The sequence below is a fragment of the Lucilia sericata genome, unplaced genomic scaffold, assembly GCF_015586225.1.
Source record: "Lucilia sericata isolate MDLA Ls3-8-SP2 unplaced genomic scaffold, ASM1558622v1 Contig000652F_arrow, whole genome shotgun sequence".
Classification (NCBI taxonomy): domain Eukaryota; kingdom Metazoa; phylum Arthropoda; class Insecta; order Diptera; family Calliphoridae; genus Lucilia; species Lucilia sericata.
The window spans coordinates 23,584-46,235 of NW_023994658.1; the positions used below are offsets into that span (position 1 = coordinate 23,584).

Below are 22,652 nucleotides of genomic sequence, written 5' to 3' on the forward strand. Positions count from 1 at the left end.
AGTTCTAGTTCAGTTCTAGTTCAGTTCTAGTTCAGTTCTAGTTCAGTTCTAGTTCAGTTCTAGTTCAGTTCTAGTTCAGTTCTAGTTCAGTTCTAGTTCAGTTCTAGTTCAGTTCTAGTTCAGTTCTAGTTCAGTTCAGTTCTAGTTCAGTTCTAGTTCAGTTCTAGTTCAGTTCTAGTTCAGTTCTAGTTCAGTTCTAGTTCAGTTCTAGTTCAGTTCTAGTTCAGTTCTAGTTCAGTTCTAGTTCAGTTCTAGTTCAGTTCTAGTTCAGTTCTAGTTCAGTTCTAGTTCAGTTCTAGTTCAGTTCTAGTTCAGTTCTAGTTCAGTTCTAGTTCAGTTCTAGTTCAGTTCTAGTTCAGTTCTAGTTCAGTTCTAGTTCAGTTCTAGTTCAGTTCTAGTTCAGTTCTAGTTCAGTTCTAGTTCAGTTCTAGTTCAGTTCTAGTTCAGTTCTAGTTCAGTTCTAGTTCAGTTCTAGTTCAGTTCTAGTTCAGTTCTAGTTCAGTTCTAGTTCAGTTCTAGTTCAGTTCTAGTTCAGTTCTAGTTCAGTTCTAGTTCAGTTCTAGTTCAGTTCTAGTTCAGTTCTAGTTCAGTTCTAGTTCAGTTCTAGTTCAGTTTTAGTTCAGTTCTAGTTCATTTCTATTTAACTTTTCAATTGGCTAAACTATTGACTAGACTAATGATTAACTGTTTGCTAGTTTATTGAACTTAGCCTCGTATTCACAAAGATATTAATTATTTAATTTTAGGTTTTTATTCAAAATTCCTACAAAACACGATTTAAAGTGTCATAAGATCGGTGTTTTTCGTTTGCAAAAAGTACTGAGTTTTCCATCTCTGGTACAATATAATAAACAAAGCTATTTAATCGATTAGCAGTACATAATTTATTATAAATATTATAAATTATATGCATGTTTAACAAACAATTTTTTATTTGTTTTTAAACTACCGGTTTTTAGCGATTCTGTTTGTTTTAATATTGTTATGAGAGAAATTTATGAGTATTAATTCTATTGTTGACAATGTATTAAATCAAAGCAAATAGCTTAGAACATCTACTAGGTTAGAGTACTAATTAAAGGTTTTGTTAGTAAATAATGTAAATCTTTTAAACCTTAACTATATTTATAACTTTCTTAATACTGTGAAAAGTTTCAATTGTTGACATTATGTAAACAATGTATTTTTTCAAGTAAACTATAAAAATGTTTAGTAAATTTACTCAATATTTAGAAAAATGTTTGTTAAACTTATTAATTTACATAGTTGACATTATGTAAATAATGTAATTTTAGGGTAAAAAACACAAAATTAAATGTTTTATTAGGTTTTCTTAATAATTTCTAAATAATAATATAAAATCTATTAAAATAGAACATTCTTTGTTGCTTTTATTAATTTTAGCAGAAAAAAAGTGTAAAGAAATAAGGGAGAGAAATATGTATTTGTTGACATTATGTAAACATTGAAATGAAATGAAGAAATTGAAAATATTTGAATTTATGCTAATACGATCGGTTGTCTCTTTACTATAAACAAAACAGATTCTATTTAAAGACGTCTAGTTTTGACATTATTAGAAATTAATTAGAAATTTAAAACAAGTTCGAAAAAAAACGTGTTTAAAATTAAAACTACTTTGTGAAGACTTTTTTTAGTCGAAATAAACTTTTGATATTTTTTGAGAAATTAGTACAGACGGGGAAAGGCTAGCAGCAACATTGAAAACGAGATAAAAAAGTCATAAATTCTAAATAAAAAATTAAATTAAAAAAAATAGTTTAAAAAGAAAAGTGAAGTGATAATAGATCTGCAATATGGATTTCGATAAAGCTTTAGAAAAGTGTGGCAATTATGGTCCTTATCAACTCGTGGTGCTTTTGCTATTTGGTTACACCAATTTTATGTCTTCCCTACACTATTACTCACAGACACTGATCTCATTTACACCCGAACACTGGTGCTATCATGAGCAATTGGAAAATAAAACATTTGAGGAAATTAATGAAATCTATAAGAATTTTTCAAATCCTCATTGCACTCTGCTGGAGTATAATGATGGTGCGTTTGAGAAAGCGGAAGTGGGAAAGTGCCGTAAGTGGTTTTATAAAAAAGAAAATGGTTATGAAACTGTTACCACCGAAGTGAGTGTAAAGCAAATTAAAAAATTCCTTAAAGTGTGCTATACTTTTGGGAATAACTAACAGTAAATACACTGTAAGAAACTAATTGTTAAATTAATTATTTTGTTTAAGCTTAACTTGGTCTGCGACTCAACTTATAAGTCGGCTGTCAGTCAATCTTTTTATTTTTGGGAGCTGTTGTTGGTACCATTTCTTTTGGTGTTTTGGCTGATCGTATTGGCCGTTTACCGGCCATTTGTTTGACTACTTTTGCTGGAGGTTTGGGAGACTTTTTATCCTCGTTTGTCTACAGTGTGGAAATGTTTGCTGTGACCCGTTTTATTTCCGGCTTAGCAACGGATACCTTTCTAATGCTTATGTATATACTGAGTAAGTAGAGATCATTCTTAGTGTTTGTATGTGTGTGTGTGTGTGTCTTTTCTCTAAAATATTCTACATGTGCGTTTATTTTGTTTTTACAAAAATGTCTGTCAGCCAAGACGACGCTATATTTTCATGGTTTTGTTTGCAATTTAAATATTGTTTGTTTTAATTATTCATGTCTTATTAACTTTTGCTAATTAAAATCTTTTGCTGGAATTTATTTGAAAAACAAATCTAGTTTTTTATATTTAAAAAAAAAAAACTACCGGTTTCTTAATATTTATCCCCCTTAACCGATTTCTTTTCAAATTAAGTATTACTTTTTTTATGGGAATTATTAATGATTTGCTAATCTATGCAAGATGCCACAGACAAGACCAGTTGGTAAACAATTTAAAAAGCATGTCAATTTTAAATCTTGTTGATCATTTCTCCCCAAACAAGTAATGAACTTATGATCAGTTCATTTCTGAACTAATCTAGACAAAGTCTTTGTTTTGCAATTAACCCATTTAAAAAGCAATAACAAAAATCATAAAAATTTTGAGAAATTCTTTAGTTTTAAAAGAAATTTTCATTGTTGACATTATGTAAATAATGTATTTTTATGAAAAAATATTATATATTCTTAAAAATTTGGCAAAATATGTGTAATAACTAGAAAAATTACATTGTTGACATTATGTAAATAATGAATTTTTTGTGTAAAACATGTAAAATCTATATAATATTATAGATTTTGTATAATTTGACTGCAAATTTCAATTGTTGACATTATGTAACAATGAAATTTTGACATAATTTAACAAAATTTTTGTAATTTTCATAATTTTTTAAAAAATTTCAATTGTTGACATGATGTAAACAATGTATTTTTTAAGGAAACAATAGAAATTTTTTAAAAACTTTAATATTTACATTATTGACATTATGTAAAAAATCTAATTTTAATATAAATTGGATAAAATTTGCTTGAAATATTAGATTTTATTCAGTTTTTCTTTATATCTGCAATAAATGTCATTGTTGACATTATGTAAACAATGTATTTAAAGTGTAAAACATGTGAAATCGTTTAAAGTGGTTCCATTTTTGGTTATATCCTTAATTTTATAAGAAAAATCAATTGTTGACATTATGTAAACAATGTATTTTTTAAGTAAATAATACAAATTCTTGGTAAAATCAGTCAATATTTAACAAAATATTTATTAAACTTCAAAATTGACATTGTTGACATAGTGTAAAGAATGTAAATTTAATGTAAATTAAACAAAATGTGCTTAAAATTTAAAATTTTATTCAGTTTTTTTATATCTGCAAAATATGCCATTGTTGACATTATGTAAACAATGTATTTTGAGTGTAAAACATGTGAAATCATTAAAAGCGATTCCATTTTTGGTAATATCCTTAATTTTATAAGAAAAATCAATTTTTGACATGACGTAAACAATGTACTTTTTAAGTAAACAATACAAATTCTTGGTAAAATCTGTCAATATTTAACAAAATATTTATTAAACTTCAAAATTGATATTGTTGACAAAGTGTAAAGAATGTAAATTAAACAAAATTTGCTTAAAAATCAAGATTTTATTCAGTTTTTCTTTATATCTGCAAAAAATGCCATTGTTGACACTATTTAAACAATGTATTTAAAGAGTAAAACATGTGAAATCATTTAAAGTAGTTCCTTCTTTGGTAATATCCTTAATTTTGTAAGAAATTTTAATTGTTGACATTATGTAAACAAAGTATTTTTAAAGTAAATAATACAAATTCTTGGTAAAATCAGTCAATATTTAAATAAATATTTAAATTGACATTGTTGACATAATGTAAAGAATGTAAATTTAAGGTAAATTAAACAAAATTTGCTTAAAATTCAAGATTTTATACAGTTTTTCTTTACATCTGCAAAAAATGCCATTGCTGACATTATGTAAACAATGTATTTTGAGTGTAAAACTTATGAAATTATTTAAAGTAGTTCCATCTTTGGTAATTTCCTTTATTTTATAAGAAATTGTAATTGTTGACATTATGTAAACAATGTATTTTTTAAGTAAAGAATACAAATTGTTGGTAAAATCAGTCAGTATTTAACAAAATATTTGTTAAACTACAAAATTTACATTGTTGACATTATGTAAATAATGTAATTTTATGTAAATAAAACAGAATTACCTTAAATTTAAAGATTTAGATTTTCACAAAATTTTCATTATTGACATTATGTAAACAATGTATTTTATGTGTAAATAACATAAAACCATTTAGATTATAATAAATTTTAGTAATTTAATTAATTTTATTAGAAATTTCAATTGTTGACATTATGTAAACAATGTATTTTGTATGTAAACAATAAAATTTCTTGGTAAAAACCAGTAAATTTTTAGCAAAATACTTCTTAAAATCCAAAATTTACATTATTGACGCTGTGTAAACAATATGATTTTAATGTAAATTAAACAAAATTTGCATAAAATTAAAGATTTTAAAAGCTTTCTTTGGATTTACAAAAATGTTCATTGTTGACATTATGTAAACAATTTATTTTATGTGTAAATAACATAAAATCATTTAAATTATAATAAATTTATGTAATTTCTTAAATTTTATCAAAAATTTAAATTGTTGTCATTGTGTAAACAATGTATATTTTACGTAAACAATACAAATTCTTGGTAAAATTAGCCAATATTTAACAAAATATTTGCTAAACTCCAAAATTTACATTGTTGACATTGTGTAAAGAATGTAATTTTAATGTAAACTAAACAAAATTTCCATAAAATTTAAGAAATCATTATTTTTTCTTTATATTGAAAATTAGACATGTTGCTTTTATTTTTAAATAAACTTGTACTTCCCCTAATGGGTTAATTAACATTAAACCAAAACACGTGTTTTTATAACAATTTACGTATTTATTGCATCAAAAATGCTGCAAACGAAATAATTTGTATGCAATCAATCAACAATTCAAAGAAAACATTCACATTTCAAAGAATTACACAGACAACAAACCTCCCCCATCTACTCTTTATTCTTAAATGATCGTAAAATCATAACAGGATAAAAAAACTTGTTAAAAATCTACTTAAAATCAAAGTACTTTACCTAACATTAACATTTGACTTTTAATATGAAATCAGTTGATTGGGAGTAAATCCCGCAATAACATTAAAGACAGCAGCTTTATAGTCGAATAAAATAAAAAATCAGAATGGATTTCGATCGCGCTTTAGAAAAGTGCGGTAATTATGGACGTTTTCAATTTGTGGTCCTTCTTCTATATGGTTTTACCAATTTTATGGCCTCCATGCATTATTATTCACAAACTCTCATAACATTTACACCCGATCATTGGTGTTATCATGAGAAATTGGAGAATAAATCCTTTAAGGATTTGAACGATATTTATAAGAATTTCTCAAAACCTCATTGCACTTTATTGGACTATAATGAGGGTGTTTTTGAGCCAGCAGAGGTGGGAGAGTGTCGTAAATGGTTTTATATGAAAGAAAATGGTTACGAAAGTATAACTACTGAGGTGAGCTTTCACGAAATTTGGAACCTATGTGGAAAGTAAAGTTATTGTGTCTCATTGTTTTTAGTTAAATTTAGTTTGTGGCTCAGCCTATAAGTCGGCTGTGGGTCAATCATTTTATTTTTTGGGTGCTGTTATTGGTACCATTTCATTTGGGGTCTTGGCTGATCGCATAGGTCGTTTACCTTCCATTTGTTTGACTACTATTACCGGTGGTTTGGGAGATTTTTTATCTTCTTTTGTCAACTCAGTAGAACTGTTTGCTTTGACCCGTTTTATTTGCGGCCTAGCAACGGATACATTTTTTGTGCTCATGTATATATTAAGTGAGTATAGAGGGCAAGAAATCACATAAAGACCAGAGAACAACTGGTTCCATCCTTAATAAAACTTCTTCCTACTAATTTTGCTCGTTATTTTTTACAAAAATTTTTTAAATTCTTTTTAATTTCTCTTTCAGCCTTTGAATACCTTAGGCCCCAGAAACGCACCTTTGGCATTAATATTATAGCAGCCATTTTCTATGGAACCGGTCTAGTCTTGTCACCCTGGTTTGCTTTGTGGGTTAAATCCTGGCGTTATTATTTACTTATAGCCTCGGTGCCGGTTTTACTATTTCTTTTATATCCCTTGCTTATATGTGAATCGGCTAGCTGGTTATTGACCCGGGAAAAATATGATCGTGCTGTGAAATGCTTAAAGCGTGTGGCAAAATTCAATGGAAGACAGGTGGAGGAGAAAGTATTCGATGAATTTGTGGATTATTATAAACAAAAGGCTTTAGAAGAGCAAAAAATTAAAAATAGTGATACCTTCTGGGGCATGTTTCGCACGCCTCGCCTAAGGAAATTTACCATTATACTGCTGATCAAAAGGTATGGAAAACTTTTAATTTAAGAAATAATATTTCAACTATTTCTTTTTTTCAGTATTATAGTTACCATGTCTTTTGATATTATCTCACGTAATGTGGAAGGTTTGGGCTCTTCACCCTTTAAATTATTTTCCTTTACTTCAGTAATTTATGTGCCCGCTGGTCTTACCATTATAGCCTTTCAAAATGTTATCGGACGCAAAGGCATGGCTACAACCTCTTTATTGGGTGGTAGCATTATAACGGCGGTAACAGGCTTCCTAATAGCCTATTTGGATCCTAATTCTAATTCCACCTTATTGGCCATTATGGTGGGTTTGGGTCGTTATGGTGCGGTGGTGGCCTATGATGCTGAGGTTCAATATTGTACCGAAATTGTACCCACCAGTGTGAGAGGACGTGCTGTGGCCAATATCCATGTCTTGGGTTATGGCTTTAGTTTTCTCAATTCTTATGTTATCTACTTGGGCAATTATTATAAACCCTTACCCACAATTTTTATAAGTATTATAATGTTAATAGGAGCCGCTTTATGTCTATGTCTGCCAGAAACTTTAAACCAGTAAGTTTGTGATAATTTAATTTATATAATTTTTTATTAAAATTTTATATTTTTCTTTTTTTAGGAAACTCCCTGAAACTTTGAGTGATGGTGAAAAGTTTGGTCTCGATGAGAAGTGGTATTATTTTCCTTGTTTTAGTAGAAGAAAAGAAAAACTTGTGAAAAAATCCGTAGAAGAAAAATTTGGTTGTACAAATAATATAGATATAACAGCTTTATAAATAAGTTAATTTTAAGTTTAAATAGTTTTTAATTGATTTAATTTAATACCAAATATGTGATAATTATCAACATAAGGTTAAAATAAATCTTTTATATAAATAACATAGAAATTTTTTAAAAATTACATATTAAAATTGAGAATGATTTCAGGATGAACATTTCTTTTGGCTTGAAATTCAAACTAGTGCTGCCCTCTATACAATAGTTATAATAAATAACAGAGAAATTTGCTAAAAAAAACTAGACCACTTTTATTTCTCTTTTTATGTCTTCTTTAAAATTATACAGTTTTGCTTAGCAATTTCAAAAAAAACGCTTTCAATTATTAAAAAGTTTGTTATAAAATATTCATATCACATCAAATTTGTTTTAATTTTAAATATTCCCTGATATTCGAGTAAACAAGTTTTTAATACATTTTAAATTCAAACCCCCCTTTTTATTGGTTTTTTTAGAAATTTGTTTGACTTACATTTTACAAACATTCTTAAAGTATGTTCACACTAACAAAATATTTGATCAAAAAGAGCGTGACCATTGGCAAAATATATTTTTGTAGTCTAGAAAAATTGTTCTCTAGGCGCTAGAGCAAAATTATCATTGGAAATCTTGTTGTAGTCTCTATATGGAAAATTGTATGTTCATACTAAGAAATATTATATAGGAAATGTAGTGACTAGTAGCCAATTGGTTAGCTAGTTAGTTAGTTAGTTAGTTGGTTAGTTAGTTAGTGAGTTAGTTAGTTAGTTGGTTAGTTAGTTAGTGAGTTAGTTGGTTAGTTAGTTAGTGAGTTAGTTAGTTAGTTAGTTAGTTAGTTAGTTAGTTAGTTAGTTTGTTAGTTAGTTAGTTAGTTAGTTAGTTAGTTAGTTAGTTAGTTAGTTAGTTAGTTAGTTAGTTAGTCAGTTAGTTAGTTAGTTAGTTAGTTAGTTAGTTAGTTAGTTAGTTAGTTAGTTAGTTAGTTAGTTAGTTAGTTAGTTAGTTAGTTAGTTAGTTAGTTAGTTAGTTAGTTAGTTAGTTAGTTAGTTAGTTAGTTAGTAGTTAGTTAGTTAGTTAGTTAGTTAGTTAGTTAGTTAGTTAGTTAGTTAGTTAGTTAGTTAGTTAGTTAGTTAGTAGTTAGTTAGTTAGTTAGTTAGTTAGTTGTTAGTTAGTTAGTTCGTTAGTTAGTTAGTTAGTTAGCTTAGTTAGTTAGTTAGTTAGTTAGTTAGTTAGTTAGTTAGTTAGTTAGTTAGTTAGTTAGTTAGTTAGTTAGTTCGTTAGTTAGTTAGTTAGTAGTTAGTTAGTTAGTAGTTAGTTAGTTAGTTAGTTAGTTAGTAGTTAGTTAGTTAGTTAGTTAGTAGTTAGTAGTTAGTTAGTTAGTTAGTTAGTTAGTTAGTTAGTTAGTTAGTTAGTTAGTTAGTTAGTAGTTAGTTAGTTAGTTAGTGTAGTTAGTTAGTTAGTTAGTTAGTTAGGTAGTAGTTAGTAGTAGTTAGTTAGTTAGTTAGTTAGTTAGTTAGTAGTTAGTAGTAGTTAGTTAGTTAGTAGTTAGTTAGTTAGTTAGTTTAGTTAGTTAGTTAGTTAGTTAGTAGTTAGTAGTTAGTTAGTAGTTAGTTAGTTAGTTAGTTAGTAGTTAGTTAGTTAGTTAGTTAGTTAGTTAGTTAGTTAGTTAGTTAGTAGTTAGTTAGTTAGTTAGTTAGTTAGTTAGTTAGTAGTTAGTTAGTAGTAGTTAGTAGTTAGTTAGTAGTTAGTTAGTGTAGTTAGTTAGTTAGTTATTTAGTTAGTTAGTTAGTTAGTTGTAGTTAGTTAGTAGTTAGTTAGTTAGTTAGTAGTAGTAGTTAGTTAGTTAGTAGTTAGTAGTTAGTAGTAGTTAGTTAGTTAGTTAGTTAGTGTTAGTTAGTAGTTAGTAGTTAGTTAGTAGTTAGTTAGTTAGTTAGTTAGTTAGTTAGTTAGTTAGTAGTTAGTTAGTTAGTTAAGTTAGTTAGTTAGTTAGTTAGTTAGTTAGTTAGTTAGTTAGTTAGTTAGTTAGTATTAGTTAGTTAGTTAGTTAGTTAGTTAGTTAGTTAGTAGGTTAGTTAGTTCGTTAGTAGTTAGTTAGTAGTTAGTAGTAGTAGTTAGTTAGTTAGTTAGTTAGTAGTTAGTTAGTTAGTTAGTTAGTTAGTTAGTTAGTTAGTTAGTTAGTTAGTTAGTTAGTTGTTAGTGTAGTTAGTTAGTTAGTTAGTTAGTTAGTTAGTTCGTTAGTTAGTTAGTAGTTAGTTAGTTAGTTAGTAGTAGTTAGTTAGTTAGTTAGTTAGTTAGTTAGTTAGTTAGTTAGTTAGTAGTTAGTTAGTTAGTTAGTTAGTTAGTTAGTTTAGTTAGTTAGTTAGTTAGTTAGTTAGTAGTTAGTAGTTAGTTAGTTAGTTAGTTAGTTAGTTAGTGTAGTTAGTTAGTTAGTTAGTTAGTTAGTTAGTTAGTTAGTTAGTTAGTTCGTTAGTTAGTTAGTTAGTTAGGTTAGTTGTTTAGTAGTTAGTTAGTTAGTTAGTAGTAGTTAGTTAGTTAGTTAGTTAGTTAGTTTAGTTAGTTAGTTAGTTAGTTAGTTAGTTAGTTAGTAGTTAGTTAGTTAGTTAGTTAGTTAGTTAGTTAGTTAGTTAGTTAGTTAGTTAGTTAGTTAGTTAGTTAGTTAGTTAGTTAGTTAGTTAGTTAGTTAGTATTAGTTAGTTAGTTAGTTAGTAGTTAGTAGTTAGTTAGTTAGTTAGTTAGTTAGTTAGTTAGTTAGTTAGTTAGTTAGTAGTTAGTCAATCAGTTAAGAGTACATTCGTAATCGAAAACAGACAATGATTCTTACTGATTGGAACAGTTTAAGTTGGATAACGGGTCAATATTTTGGGTGTTACATACATCAGCACAATCTCATAATACCAGACCTGGGCGATTTCCATTAATTTTGCATTAACATTAAATTAAAAAAAAATTAATTTAATGTAAAAAATATTGCATTAACATTAAATTTGTAAAATTTAATGCATTACATTTCCATTAACATTAAATATTTTTGAATTTAATGCATTAATTTTACATTAACATTAAATATTTTTCAAATTAATGCATTAATTTTGCATTAACATTAAATATATCTGAATTTAGTGCATTAATTTTACATTAAAATTAAATAAGCAATAAAATTAATGCATTAATATTCCATTAACATTAATATATATAAAAATTGATAAACATAAATAAAAATACAGCTCAAAAGACCTCGATCTAACTAAACAACTAAAATTAAATAGGTTAAAGTCCTTTCTAATAACTCCTATATTCCATTCAAACTTGTATGTTTTAAATATGATATTTATATAAGATTCCACAGACAAAATAAACTAAAAAAGGAATATCTGGGAAGTGATATTATTCTTCTAATATATATTATCGAGTATAGGACTTATTAGAAAGAACTTTAACAAAATAAACTAAAAATGGAATATCTGGGAAGTGATACTATTCTTCTAATATGTATTATCGAGTATAGGACTTATTAGAAAGGACTTTAACACATTCAATTTTACTTGAATTTTGTTAGACCGAGGTCTTTAGCGCTGTATTCTTATTTTTATAAATTATTTTATACATTAATGTTAATGGAAAATTAATGCATTAATTTTATTATTTATTATTTAATGTTAATGGAAAATTAATGCATTAAATTCAAAAATATTTAATGTTAATGCAAAATTAATGCATTAATTTCACAAATATTTAATGTTAATGTAAAATTAATGCATTAAATTTAAAAATATTTAATGTTAATGCAAATTTAATGCATTAAATGTACCCATGTTAATGTTAATGCAATGAACTTGCATTAACATTAATTTTTTTTAATGTAGAAAAAATTGTTAATGCATTAACACATTTAATGCATTTATCCCAGGTCTGCATAATACCATCTCCACTATAGTGGTGTAGGGTATAAAAACGTGATCAAAACTAATTTAACGAATATTCATATATTTATTTTCTTTAAAATTGACAATTAGCATGTCTTGTAAGATAAGTACAGACCTAGTAAGTTTTACCAAAACACTGAAGTTGTATTACAGTAATGTCAAACAACTGAAAGAGAAAAGACAAGTTAATGCATCAGCATGGATTTCGATCGAGCTTTAGAAAAGTGCGGCAATTACGGACGTTATCAAATCGTAATGCTTCTGCTATTTGGCTACACAAATTTTATGTCTTCCATGCACTATTTCTCACAAAGTCTAATCTCATTTACACCCGAACACTGGTGCTATCAGGAGCAATTGTTAAATAAAACATTTACGGAAATTAGTGAAATTTATAAGAATTTTTCCAAACCTCATTGTACGCTATTGCAATATAATGAGGGTGCATTTGAAGAGGTGGAGAATGGAGAATGTCGTAAATGGTTTTATAAAAAAGAAAATGGCTACGAAAGTATGACTACAGAGGTAAATGGATAATTAAATTAGTTAAACATTATTTTTTTTTTTTAATTTTTCCTTAATTTTTTTTTATGTTAAGCTAAACTTGGTGTGTGATTCGTCTTATCAATCGGCTGTGGGTCAATCATTTTATTTTGTGGGTGCTGTTGTTGGTACCATTTCTTTTGGTGTCTTGGCTGATCGTATTGGCCGCTTACCAGCTATTATTTTGAGCACCATTTCAGGTGGTTTGGGAGACTTTTTATATTCTTTTGTCAACAATGTGAAAATGTTTGCCTTGACCCGTTTCATCTCCGGCTTAGCTACCGATACATTTTTTGTTCTCATGTATATACTGAGTAAGTAATGATCGTAGATCTTGTGATCACTTCCACAAGCCAACAGAAGCAATTTTATAAGACGCCTATTTTATCAAAATATGTATACTGATTAACCTCCCTTTATTGTCTTTTAGCTTTTGAATATCTCAATCCCCAGAAACGCACCTTTGCTCTAAATTTTATAATAGGAACTTTCTATTGTGCCGGTCTAATGTTGTCACCCTGGTTTGCTTTATGGGTAAAATCATGGCGTTATTATTTATTAATTGCCTCGGTACCGGTTCTGTTATTTTTAATATATCCCTTGCTTATATGTGAATCGGCTAGCTGGTTGTTGACCCGGGAAAAATATGATCGTGCTGTGAAATGCTTAAAGCGTGTGGCTAAATTCAATGGAAGGCAAGTGGAGGATAAGGTGTTCGAAGAATTTGTAGATTATTATAAACAAAAAGCCATTGAGGAACAAAATATTAAAACTAATGATACCTTCTGGGGCATGTTTCGTACGCCTCGCCTAAGGAAATTTACCATTATATTGCTGATCAAAAGGTATGCCAAAAATATTTGCTTTAACAAATAATATTTAAGCTTTTTTTCTTTTTAGTGTTATCGTTACCATGTCTTACGATATTATATCCCGTAATATGGAAGGTTTGGGATCTTCACCTTTTAAATTATTTTCTTTTACTTCAATAGTCTATGTACCCTCCGGCGTTACCATCATAGCATTTCAAAATGTTATAGGGCGCAAAGGCATGGCTGCGGTATCTTTATTGGGTAGCAGTATTATAACGGCGGTAACAGGCTTTCTAATAGCCTATTTGGATCCTAATTCTAATGCCACTTTATTAGCCATTATGGTGGGTTTGGGCCGTTATGGTGCAAGTGTGGCCTACGATGCTGAGGTTCAATATTGTACCGAAATTGTACCCACTAGTGTGAGGGGCCGTGCTGTAGCCAATATTCATGTCTTGGGTTATGCCTGTAGTTTTCTAAATTCTTATGTTATCTACTTGGGCAATTATTATAAACCTTTACCCACGATTTTTATAAGTATTATCATGTCTATAGGTGCCGCTTTATGTCTATGTCTGCCAGAAACTTTGAACCAGTAAGTTTGAGATTATTTAATACAAGTTATGTACTTGTTATTAAACGTTTATTTTTCTGATTGTAGGAAACTCCCCGAAACTTTGAGTGATGGTGAGAACTTTGGTCTCGATGAGAAGTGGTATTACTTTCCTTGCTTTAGTAGAAGAACCGAAAAACTTGTGAAAAAATCGGTAGAAGAAAAATTTGGTTATACAAATAATATAGAAATAACAGCTTTATAAATACGTTAATTTTAAGTTTAAGAGATCTTATAAATAACAGAGACACTTTACTGTTCTTTGCTCTTCTTTGCTCTTAAGAGAAAATCTTTTTGCTCTGGTCATTAACATTAGTAAAAATTGTCTGATGAATCAAATTATTTTAAATGGCTTTTTTATGCTAATACTAACTGATTAGACTAGACAGTGCACCTTCTATTAAATAACGTCAAATTTTGGCAAATTACCATTAAGAATATTTTTATTTTACAAATAAACAGATTTAATGTTAATATAAAAAAACGTGTTTTAAAAAAATTATAATATACATTAATTTAATAGAAAACAATTGAATTATCTAAAGAGATCAGTACAGATCGAGAAGTGAAAGCAGTAACATTGACAAACAAAATTCGAACAAGTAATGGATTATAAGTGAAAAAGATTAGATAGATTAATAAGGAACTCCTTCTTAACGTTATGGATTTCGATAAAGCTTTAGAAAAATGCGGAAATTATGGTCCTTATCAATTTGTGGTTCTGCTGCTGTTTGGTTACACCAACTTTATGTCCTCCATGCACTATTACTCTCAAACTTTGATCTCTTTTACACCCGATCATTGGTGTTATCATGAGCAGTTGGAGAATAAAACATATTCGGAAATTGCTGAGATTTATAAGAATTTTTCAAAGCCTCATTGCACTTTATTGCAATATAATGAGGATGCATTTGAAGAGGTGGAAAATGGAGAATGTCACAAATGGTTTTATAAAAAAGAAAATGGCTACGAAAGTATAACTACGGAGGTGAGTGTGAAGATGTTTTCACGACAATGCAATTTTGATCTATAATTGAACTCATCAACTTTTGAGTTTGTAGGAGATAGAGAGAGAGCGCGGGCTGAGTATGAGTAAAAATTTACCATTCCTCTTTCCCTCTCTCTTCTACAAACTCAAAAAGTGAACGACAAATAGCTTAAATGAAATTTCTCCTTTAAGCTAAACTTGGTTTGTGACTCAACCTATCTATCAGCAGTAAGTCAATCATTTTATTTTGTGGGTGCTGTTATTGGGACCATTTCTTTTGGTATCTTGGCTGATCGTATTGGCCGTTTACCAGCCATAATTTTGAGCACCATTTCGGGTGGTTTGGGAGACTTTTTATCTTCTTTTGTCAATAGTGTGGAACTGTTTGCTTTGACCCGTTTTATCTCCGGTCTAGCAACCGATACATTTTTTGTTCTCATGTATATACTGAGTAAGTTAAGAGATCTTTCCAGATAACATATTTTTATTATTTAGTTTTTCAGCCTTTGAATATCTCAATCCCAAGAAACGCACTTTTGGTCTTAATTTTATAACTGGCACTTTTTATTGTGCCGGTTTAATGTTGTCACCCTGGTTTGCTTTGTGGGTAAAATCATGGCGTTATTATTTATTAATTGCCTCGGTCCCAGTTCTGTTATTTTTAATCTACCCTTTGCTTATATGTGAATCGGCTAGCTGGTTGTTAACCCGGGAAAAATATGATCTTGCTGTAAAGTGCTTAAAGCGTGTGGCTAAATTCAATGGAAGACAAGTAGAGGAGAAAGTATTTGATGAATTTGTGGAGTATTACAAACAAAAAGCTTTAGAAGAGCAAAAACTTAAAAACAGTGATACCTTTTGGGGCATGTTTCGAACGCCACGCCTAAGGAAATTTACCATTATACTACTGATCAAAAGGTATAGAAAATATTTGCTTTAACAAACAATATTTGATCTCTTTTCTTTTTTAGTATTATCGTCACCATGTCTTTTGATATTATATCACGTAATGTAGAAGGTTTGGGTTCTTCACCCTTTAAATTATTTTCCTTTTCTTCGATAATTTATGTGCCTGCCGGTCTTACCTTAATAGGTTTTCAAAATGTTATCGGACGCAAAGGCATGGCGACCGCCTCTTTATTGGGAGGCAGCATTATAACGGCAGTTACTGGTTTTCTAATAGCTTTCTTAGATCCTAAATCAAATGCCATTTTATTGGCCATCATGGTGGGTTTGGGTCGTTATGGTGCCGGTGTAGCCTACGATGCTGAGGTACAATATTGTACTGAAATTGTACCCACCAGTGTAAGAGGACGTGCTGTAGCCAATATACATGTATTGGGTTATGCCTGCAGTTTCCTGAACTCGTATGTTATTTACTTGGGGAATTATTATAAACCTCTACCCTCGATTTTTATAAGTATTATAATGTTAATAGGCGCTGCTTTATGTCTATGCCTGCCAGAAACTTTGAATAAGTAAGTTTAGGAGAACTTAAAAGAAAATGTCTGTTATTAAATGTTTATATTTTTATTCCAGAAAACTCCCTGAAACTTTAGGTGACGGTGAAGCCTTTGGTCTTGGTGAGAAATGGTATTTCTTTCCTTGTTTTAGTAAAACATCAAAAAATTTGGTAAATAAATCAGTTGAAGAAAAATTTGGTTATACAAATAATATACAAGATATAACAGCTTTATAAATAAGTTAATTTTAAGTTTAAATAAATGAATTATTAAGGTAAAACTATTATTTTTAAATTTATATAAATAATAAATAAAATAATATAAAAAAATAACAGGAAATATCAGATATCTGATTTCACTATATTTGACAAAAATCTTAGTCAAGAAATATTTATTTGCTTATCATAATTCATGTCACATTTAATTTGATTTTAATTTAATATTCAACAAAAATTTTTGGTAAACAGAATCAGAAACATATAAAAAAACTTTGTTTGTTTAAAAACAACTGGTTTTTTAATATGTTTACAGTTAAATGTCTGATATTGTTTGTTTTTTACTAAATAAGAAATTATGTACAATTATTCTTAATAGTTTGACTATTCTTCTATTAGATTGTCTTGCATTAACTTGTGAAATTAAACTCTGTTCAGACTAAATAATTTTTTAAAAATTTTTAAGAAGCTTGACAAAAGTTATCTTGTAAACTGTTTACAACAAATGCTGATAAACAATTTCGCACGATCAGTTTATTTGGAAATGATAGATAGTATGTGTTAAATTTTAACCCTTTTTATAGAAAATTTGACTCTACTTCTTGCTGTATTTTAGAGTAAATTTTCATAGAATATCTTGCTCTCAGAAAGAGCATATTTTCTTAGAATATCTTGCTCTAGTATAGAGGAAATTTTCAAAGAAAGCCTTGATCGAATCTAGGGAAAATTTGATATAATCTAATCTAATCCAGAGGAAATTTTTAAGAATTTTCTTTCTCTAGTCTAGAGACTACTGAACTAGAACTGAACTAGAACTGAACTAGAACTGAACTAGAACTGAACTAGAACTGAACTAGAACTGAACTAGAACTGAACTAGAACTGAACTAGAACTGAACTAGAACTGAACTAGAACTGAACTAGAACTGAACTAGAACTGAACTAGAACTGAACTAGAACTGAACTAGAACTGAACTAGAACTGAACTAGAACTGAACTAGAACTGAACTAGAACTGAACTAGAACTGAACTAGAACTGAACTAGAACTGAACTAGAACTGAACTAGAACTGAACTAGAACTGAACTAGAACTGAACTAGAACTGAACTAGAACTGAACTAGAACTGAACTAGAACTGAACTAGAACTGAACTAGAACTGAACTAGAACTGAACTAGAACTGAACTAGAACTGAACTAGAACTGAACTAGAACTGAACTAGAACTGAACTAGAACTGAGCTAGAACTGAACTAGAACTGAACTGAACTGAACTGAACTGAACTGAACTAGAACTGAACTAAAGGGTTAATTTTACACTTAACATTTTTTATTAAGAATCTTAATGAAATAATTTTGTTATTGTTAAGCCAAAACAAAAACAATTAGGTGTCACCCAAAAGATAAAATTGTTTATAAATTGTAAATTTCATTCATAGTTTATGACAAGCAGGCGGTAAAAAAGAAGAAACGCACGTTTTAAGGAATTCCTTAAGTTCGCAAACAAACTAACACCAACTATCACCTTAAACGTCAACTAACCGCTTAACATAAAACTCAAGCAAACGCCTCAGAGTTTATTAACAAATATCACACACAATTGCTTAATCGCAAAATCAACAACACCGGTGGTAAAGCGAAACAAAAATCATAAAATAATTAACATAAATCTTTGCTGTTTAGATTACGAATAAATAATATAAAAAATGCAAATTAAAAATAAACCAAAATAAAAACATAAAATAAAAATAAAAAAAATCAACAAATTATACGAATCGTTTGTTGTAGAGCAGAGTAGCAAATGGTTTTTTGATACTACAAGTAGCAAATCGGCCAAAGCCACTTGCATACGTTTTTGGTGTTTTTTGTTTTAATAAAATATATTTCTATATATAAGAAAAAAATAAAAATTTATAAAATCAACAAATCAACAAAGAAAATTTAGATAAAACAACAGATATAACAAGATAGACAAAAAAGTGTTTTAAACAAATTCCAAAATCAGTTCATATTTAAAATAAATGTCTGACATTTCTTGTGAAATTAGTAGACTCCGCGAAAGGTTCGCAACAGCAGTGCCAGCAGCAGTAACTAAAATAACTTCAAGAAAATATTAAAAAAAAATTCCATGTTTTAAGAGAGAAGTTTGACAACTAACAACCCGAAAATTAATACAAACAGTTAAAGGATGGATATCGATAAAGCTTTGGAAAAGTGCGGCAATTATGGTCGTTACCAATTGGTGTTGTTGCTGTTGTATGGTTACACCAATCTCTTGTCCTCCATGCACTATTTCTCACAGACTCTAATTTCATTTACTCCCGATTACTGGTGTTATCACGAACAATTGGAAAATAAAACATTTTCGGAAATTTCCGGAATTTATAAGAATTTTCAAAATCCTCATTGTACTCTGCTGGAGTATAATGATGGTGTTTTTGAGAAAGCGGAAGTGGGAGAGTGTCGTAAGTGGTTTTATAAAAAGGAAAATGGCTACGAAAGTATAACCACTGAGGTAAGTTTTGCTGTTTGTAATAAAACGTTACCTCCTGAAAGTAGTCTATAGTTTTGTTTTGATACACTGTTGAAAATTGGTTTTGATTTAATTTCGTCTTTCTTCTGATCTCAGCTAAACTGGGTTTGTGACTCAGCTTATCAGTTAGCGGTGGGTCAATCGTTTTATTATTTGGGTGCTGTAGTGGGTACCATAACATTTGGTTTCTTGGCCGATCGCTTGGGACGTTTACCTGCCATTGTTTTGAGTACTCTATCGGGTGGTTTAGGGGACTTTTTATCCTCCTTTGTCCACAATGTGGGAATGTTTGGTTTAAGCCGTTTTATATCTGGTTTGTCGACAGATACCTTTTTCATGCTCATGTATATATTGGGTGAGTACAAACTGCGATAAGTGAACTTAAAATCTTAATAGAAAATTTAGCTCCAAAGGAAATTTTTTATGCTCAACCATAAAAAAATATCATAGAAAATGTTCCTTAAGAATAGAGTGAATTTTCAGAACTGAACTAGTTCAGTTCTAGTTCAGTTCTAGTTCAGTTCTAGTTCAGTTCTAGTTCAGTTCTAGTTCAGTTCTAGTTCAGTTCTAGTTCACTTCTAGTTCAGTTCTAGTTCAGTTCAAGTTCAGTTCTAGTTCAGTTCTAGTTCAGTTCTAGTTCAGTTCTAGTTCAGTTCTAGTTCAGTTCTAGTTCAGTTCTAGTTCAGTTCTAGTTCAGTTCTAGTTCAGTTCTAGTTCAGTTCTAGTTCAGTTCTAGTTCAGTTCTAGTTCAGTTCTAGTTCAGTTCTAGTTCAGTTCTAGTTCAGTTCTAATTTAGTTCTAGTTCAGTTCTAGTTCAGTTCTAGTTCAGTTCTAGTTCAGTTCTAGTTTAGTTCTAGTTCAGTTCTAGTTCAGTTCTAGTTCAGTTCTAGTTCTAGTTCAGTTCTACTTCAATTCTAGTTCAGTTCTAGTTCTAGTTCAGTTCTAGTTCAGTTCTAGTTCAGTTCTAGTTCAGTACTAGTTCTAGTTCAGTTCTAGTTCAGTTCTAGTTCAGTTCTAGTTCAGTTCTAGTTCAGTTCTAGTTCAGTTCTAGTTCAGTTCTAGTTCAGTTCTAGTTCAGTTCTAGTTCAGTTCTAGTTCAGTTCTAGTTCAGTTCTAGTTCAGTTCTAGTTCAGTTCTAGTTCAGTTCTAGTTCAGTTCTAGTTCAAATTTTCGAAGAAGGTCTTGCTCTAATTGCGTAGAAAATCTTTCTTCTTGTTTAACTATTAAGAAAATTTTGAAAAAATTTCCTAACCTAACACGTTTTAGTGAGAATTGCATCAGTCTATAATAAAACTTTTTAAAATGTTACTTTCTAATAAAAACTTAATTAGTAAAAACATATTATTTATAACGAACACTAAAATAATAAAATATTAAATTGTTAATTAAATACACACATTCCACTAAGTAAATTTTAGTATAAAGCTGCAAACAAATTAAGTTATAATTTGTTAAATAAAGATAAATAAAAGACATTAAGGTTATAATCTACAATGACGTAGTTAATTGCTAGCGGTAGCACATGCTAAAGTTATCTTTAAAAAATCTAATTCCTTTTTATTTCCCTTTAGCATTTGAATATCTCAGTCCCAAGAAACGCACATTTGGTCTCAATATCATCACAGCCACTTTCTATTGCACCGGTTGCATGTTTTCACCCTGGTTTGCTTTATGGGTTAAAACTTGGCGTTACTATTTACTAATAGCCTCACTGCCAGTGCTTTTAGTATTTTTATATCCTGTATTAACTTGCGAATCGGCTAGCTGGTTGTTGACCAGGGAAAAATATGATCGTGCTGTAAAGTGTTTAAAACATGTGGCTAAATTCAATGGAAGGCAAGTGGAGGAGAAGGTATTCGATGAATTTGTCGATTATTATAAACAAAAGGCCATAGAGGAGCAAAAGATTAAAAATGATGACACATTCTGGGGCATGTTTAGGACACCACGTCTTAGGAAATTTACTATAATATTGCTAATCAAAAGGTAAGTAATAAAAACTATAATTTTACTAGAAAGTTTTAACTTTATTTGATCAACAGTGTCATCATAACCATGGCTTTTGATATTATATCACGTAATATGGAGGGTTTGGGTACTTCACCCTTTAAACTGTTTTCCTTTTCTTCGGTGGTATATGTACCCGCCGGTCTTACCATAATAGCCTTTCAAAACATTATAGGACGTAAAGGCATGGCCACCACCTCTTTATTAGATGGCAGTATTATTACGGCTGTTACTGGCTTTCTTATAGCCTTCTTAGATCCCAAATCAAATGCTATTCTTTTAGCCATAATGGTGGGTTTGGGACGTTATGGTGCTGTGGTGGCCTACGATGCTGAAGTACAATATTGTACAGAAATTGTACCCACCAGTGTGAGGGGACGTGCTGTGGCCAATATCCATGTCTTGGGTTATGCCTGCAGTTTCCTGAACTCGTATGTTATATACTTGGGCAATTATTACAAACCTTTACCCTCAATTTTCATAAGTACCATTATGTTAATAGGTGCTGGCCTATGTCTGTGCCTACCGGAAACTTTAAACAAGTAAGCAGAGACGTTTCTAATAGAAATTAGACATAAACTGTAATTATTATTTTTTATTCTAGAAAACTTCCTGAAACTTTAAGTGATGGTGAGGTCTTTGGTATTGGAGAGAAATGGTATTTCTTTCCTTGTTTTAGTAGGAAACCTAAAGCTGAAGAGCCACCAATCGATGATAAACATATTGGTACAAATACTATAGATATAACGCATTTATAATTTAATTCAATAATTATAAGTTTTAATAGATGTAAATAGATGTAGTTTTAATAGTGATAATTAATAATTTAAGCCAAAATAACACTTCCCAGCCAAATGTAGATATAACGAATAAAATCTAAATCTTTATATATAAAAATTCTAGTACTCTAGTCTAAAGCACCTCTAGTCAATATTTTGGTAGGAAATATTAACGATCACAGATTTTCACTACTTCCTCAATTGGCTTGTAGTTTAAGAAACTAAAAGCGATTTTAGGTTTTTCATATAAAAATCGATTTTTGGTGGGAAATATTAATGATCACAGAAGCGTGATGTAAGGAACTACAGCCGATTTTATGTTTTTCATCTAAAAATCGATTTTTGGTGGGAAATATGAGTGATCACAGATTTTCACTATTTTCTTAATTGGAGCGTTATTTAAGGAACTACAGCCGATTTTAGTTTTTACATCTAAAAATCGATTTCTGGTGGGAAATAAGACTGATCACAGATTTTCGCTATTTTCTTAATTGGAGCGTTATTTAAGAAACTACAACCGATTTTAGCTTTTACATCTAAAAATCGATTTTTGGTGGGAAATATGAGTGATCACAGATTTTCACTATTTTCTTAATTGGAGCGTTATTTAAGGAACTACTGCCGATTTTAGTTTTTACATCTAAAAATCGATTTTTGGTGAGAAATACGAGTGATCACAGATTTTCACTATTTTCTTAATTGGAGCGTTATTTAAGGAACTACAGCCGATTTTAGTTTTTACATCTAAAAATCGATTTTTGGTGAGAAATACGAGTGATCACAGATTTTCACTATTTTCTTAATTGGAGCGTTATTTAAGGAACTACAGACGATTTTAGTTTTCACATCTAAAAATCGATTTTTGGTGGGAAATATGAGTGATCACAGATTTTCGCTATTTTCTTAATTGGAGCGATATTTAAGAAACTACAACCGATTTTAGCTTTTACATCTAAAAATCGATTTTTAGTGGGAAATATGAGTGATCACAGATTTTCACAGATTTTAGGAACTACAGCCGATTTTAGGTTTTTCATCTAAAAATCGATTTTTGGTGAGAAATACGAGTGATCACAGATT

General features: G+C 29.5%; 5 protein-coding genes across 7 annotated transcripts in view; 4 read left to right on the plus strand and 1 right to left on the minus strand.

Annotated features, from left to right (window-relative positions):
• Nucleotides 1–22,652, minus strand: part of LOC119607062 (larval cuticle protein A3A) — a 52,024-nt gene that overhangs the window by 23,375 nt on the left and 5,997 nt on the right. The window lies entirely within an intron of this gene.
• LOC119607059 (organic cation transporter-like protein) lies at nt 1,716–7,750 on the plus strand. Of its 2 annotated transcripts, none has more exons than XM_037960796.1 (5): nt 1,716–2,144; nt 6,134–6,392; nt 6,527–6,941; nt 6,996–7,502; nt 7,567–7,750. In XM_037960796.1, the coding sequence occupies exons 1-5, from the start codon at nt 1,818–1,820 to the stop codon at nt 7,721–7,723; spliced, it is 1,665 nt and encodes a 554-aa protein (XP_037816724.1). In that variant the 5' UTR covers nt 1,716–1,817; the 3' UTR covers nt 7,724–7,750. The 2 variants fall into 2 exon arrangements, with proteins under 2 accessions (XP_037816724.1, XP_037816723.1); XM_037960795.1 differs by lacking the exon at nt 1,716–2,144 and adding an exon at nt 5,728–6,069.
• On the plus strand, nt 11,822–13,796 carry LOC119607061 (organic cation transporter-like protein). The gene is made up of 5 exons (XM_037960798.1): nt 11,822–12,148; nt 12,222–12,480; nt 12,597–13,011; nt 13,067–13,573; nt 13,640–13,796. Exons 1-5 carry the CDS (start codon nt 11,822–11,824, stop codon nt 13,794–13,796), a joined length of 1,665 nt encoding a protein of 554 aa, XP_037816726.1.
• Nucleotides 14,157–16,351, plus strand: LOC119607058 (organic cation transporter-like protein). Of its 2 annotated transcripts, XM_037960793.1 has the most exons (6): nt 14,157–14,579; nt 14,772–15,030; nt 15,083–15,497; nt 15,551–15,597; nt 15,673–16,057; nt 16,119–16,351. In XM_037960793.1, the coding sequence occupies exons 1-6, from the start codon at nt 14,253–14,255 to the stop codon at nt 16,276–16,278; spliced, it is 1,593 nt and encodes a 530-aa protein (XP_037816721.1). In that variant the 5' UTR covers nt 14,157–14,252; the 3' UTR covers nt 16,279–16,351. The 2 variants fall into 2 exon arrangements, with proteins under 2 accessions (XP_037816721.1, XP_037816720.1); XM_037960792.1 differs by having other exon boundaries at nt 15,551–16,057.
• LOC119607060 (organic cation transporter-like protein) lies at nt 18,034–21,703 on the plus strand. Its single transcript, XM_037960797.1, has 5 exons — nt 18,034–18,768; nt 18,883–19,141; nt 20,358–20,772; nt 20,829–21,335; nt 21,398–21,703. Exons 1-5 carry the CDS (start codon nt 18,442–18,444, stop codon nt 21,549–21,551), a joined length of 1,662 nt encoding a protein of 553 aa, XP_037816725.1. The 5' UTR covers nt 18,034–18,441; the 3' UTR covers nt 21,552–21,703.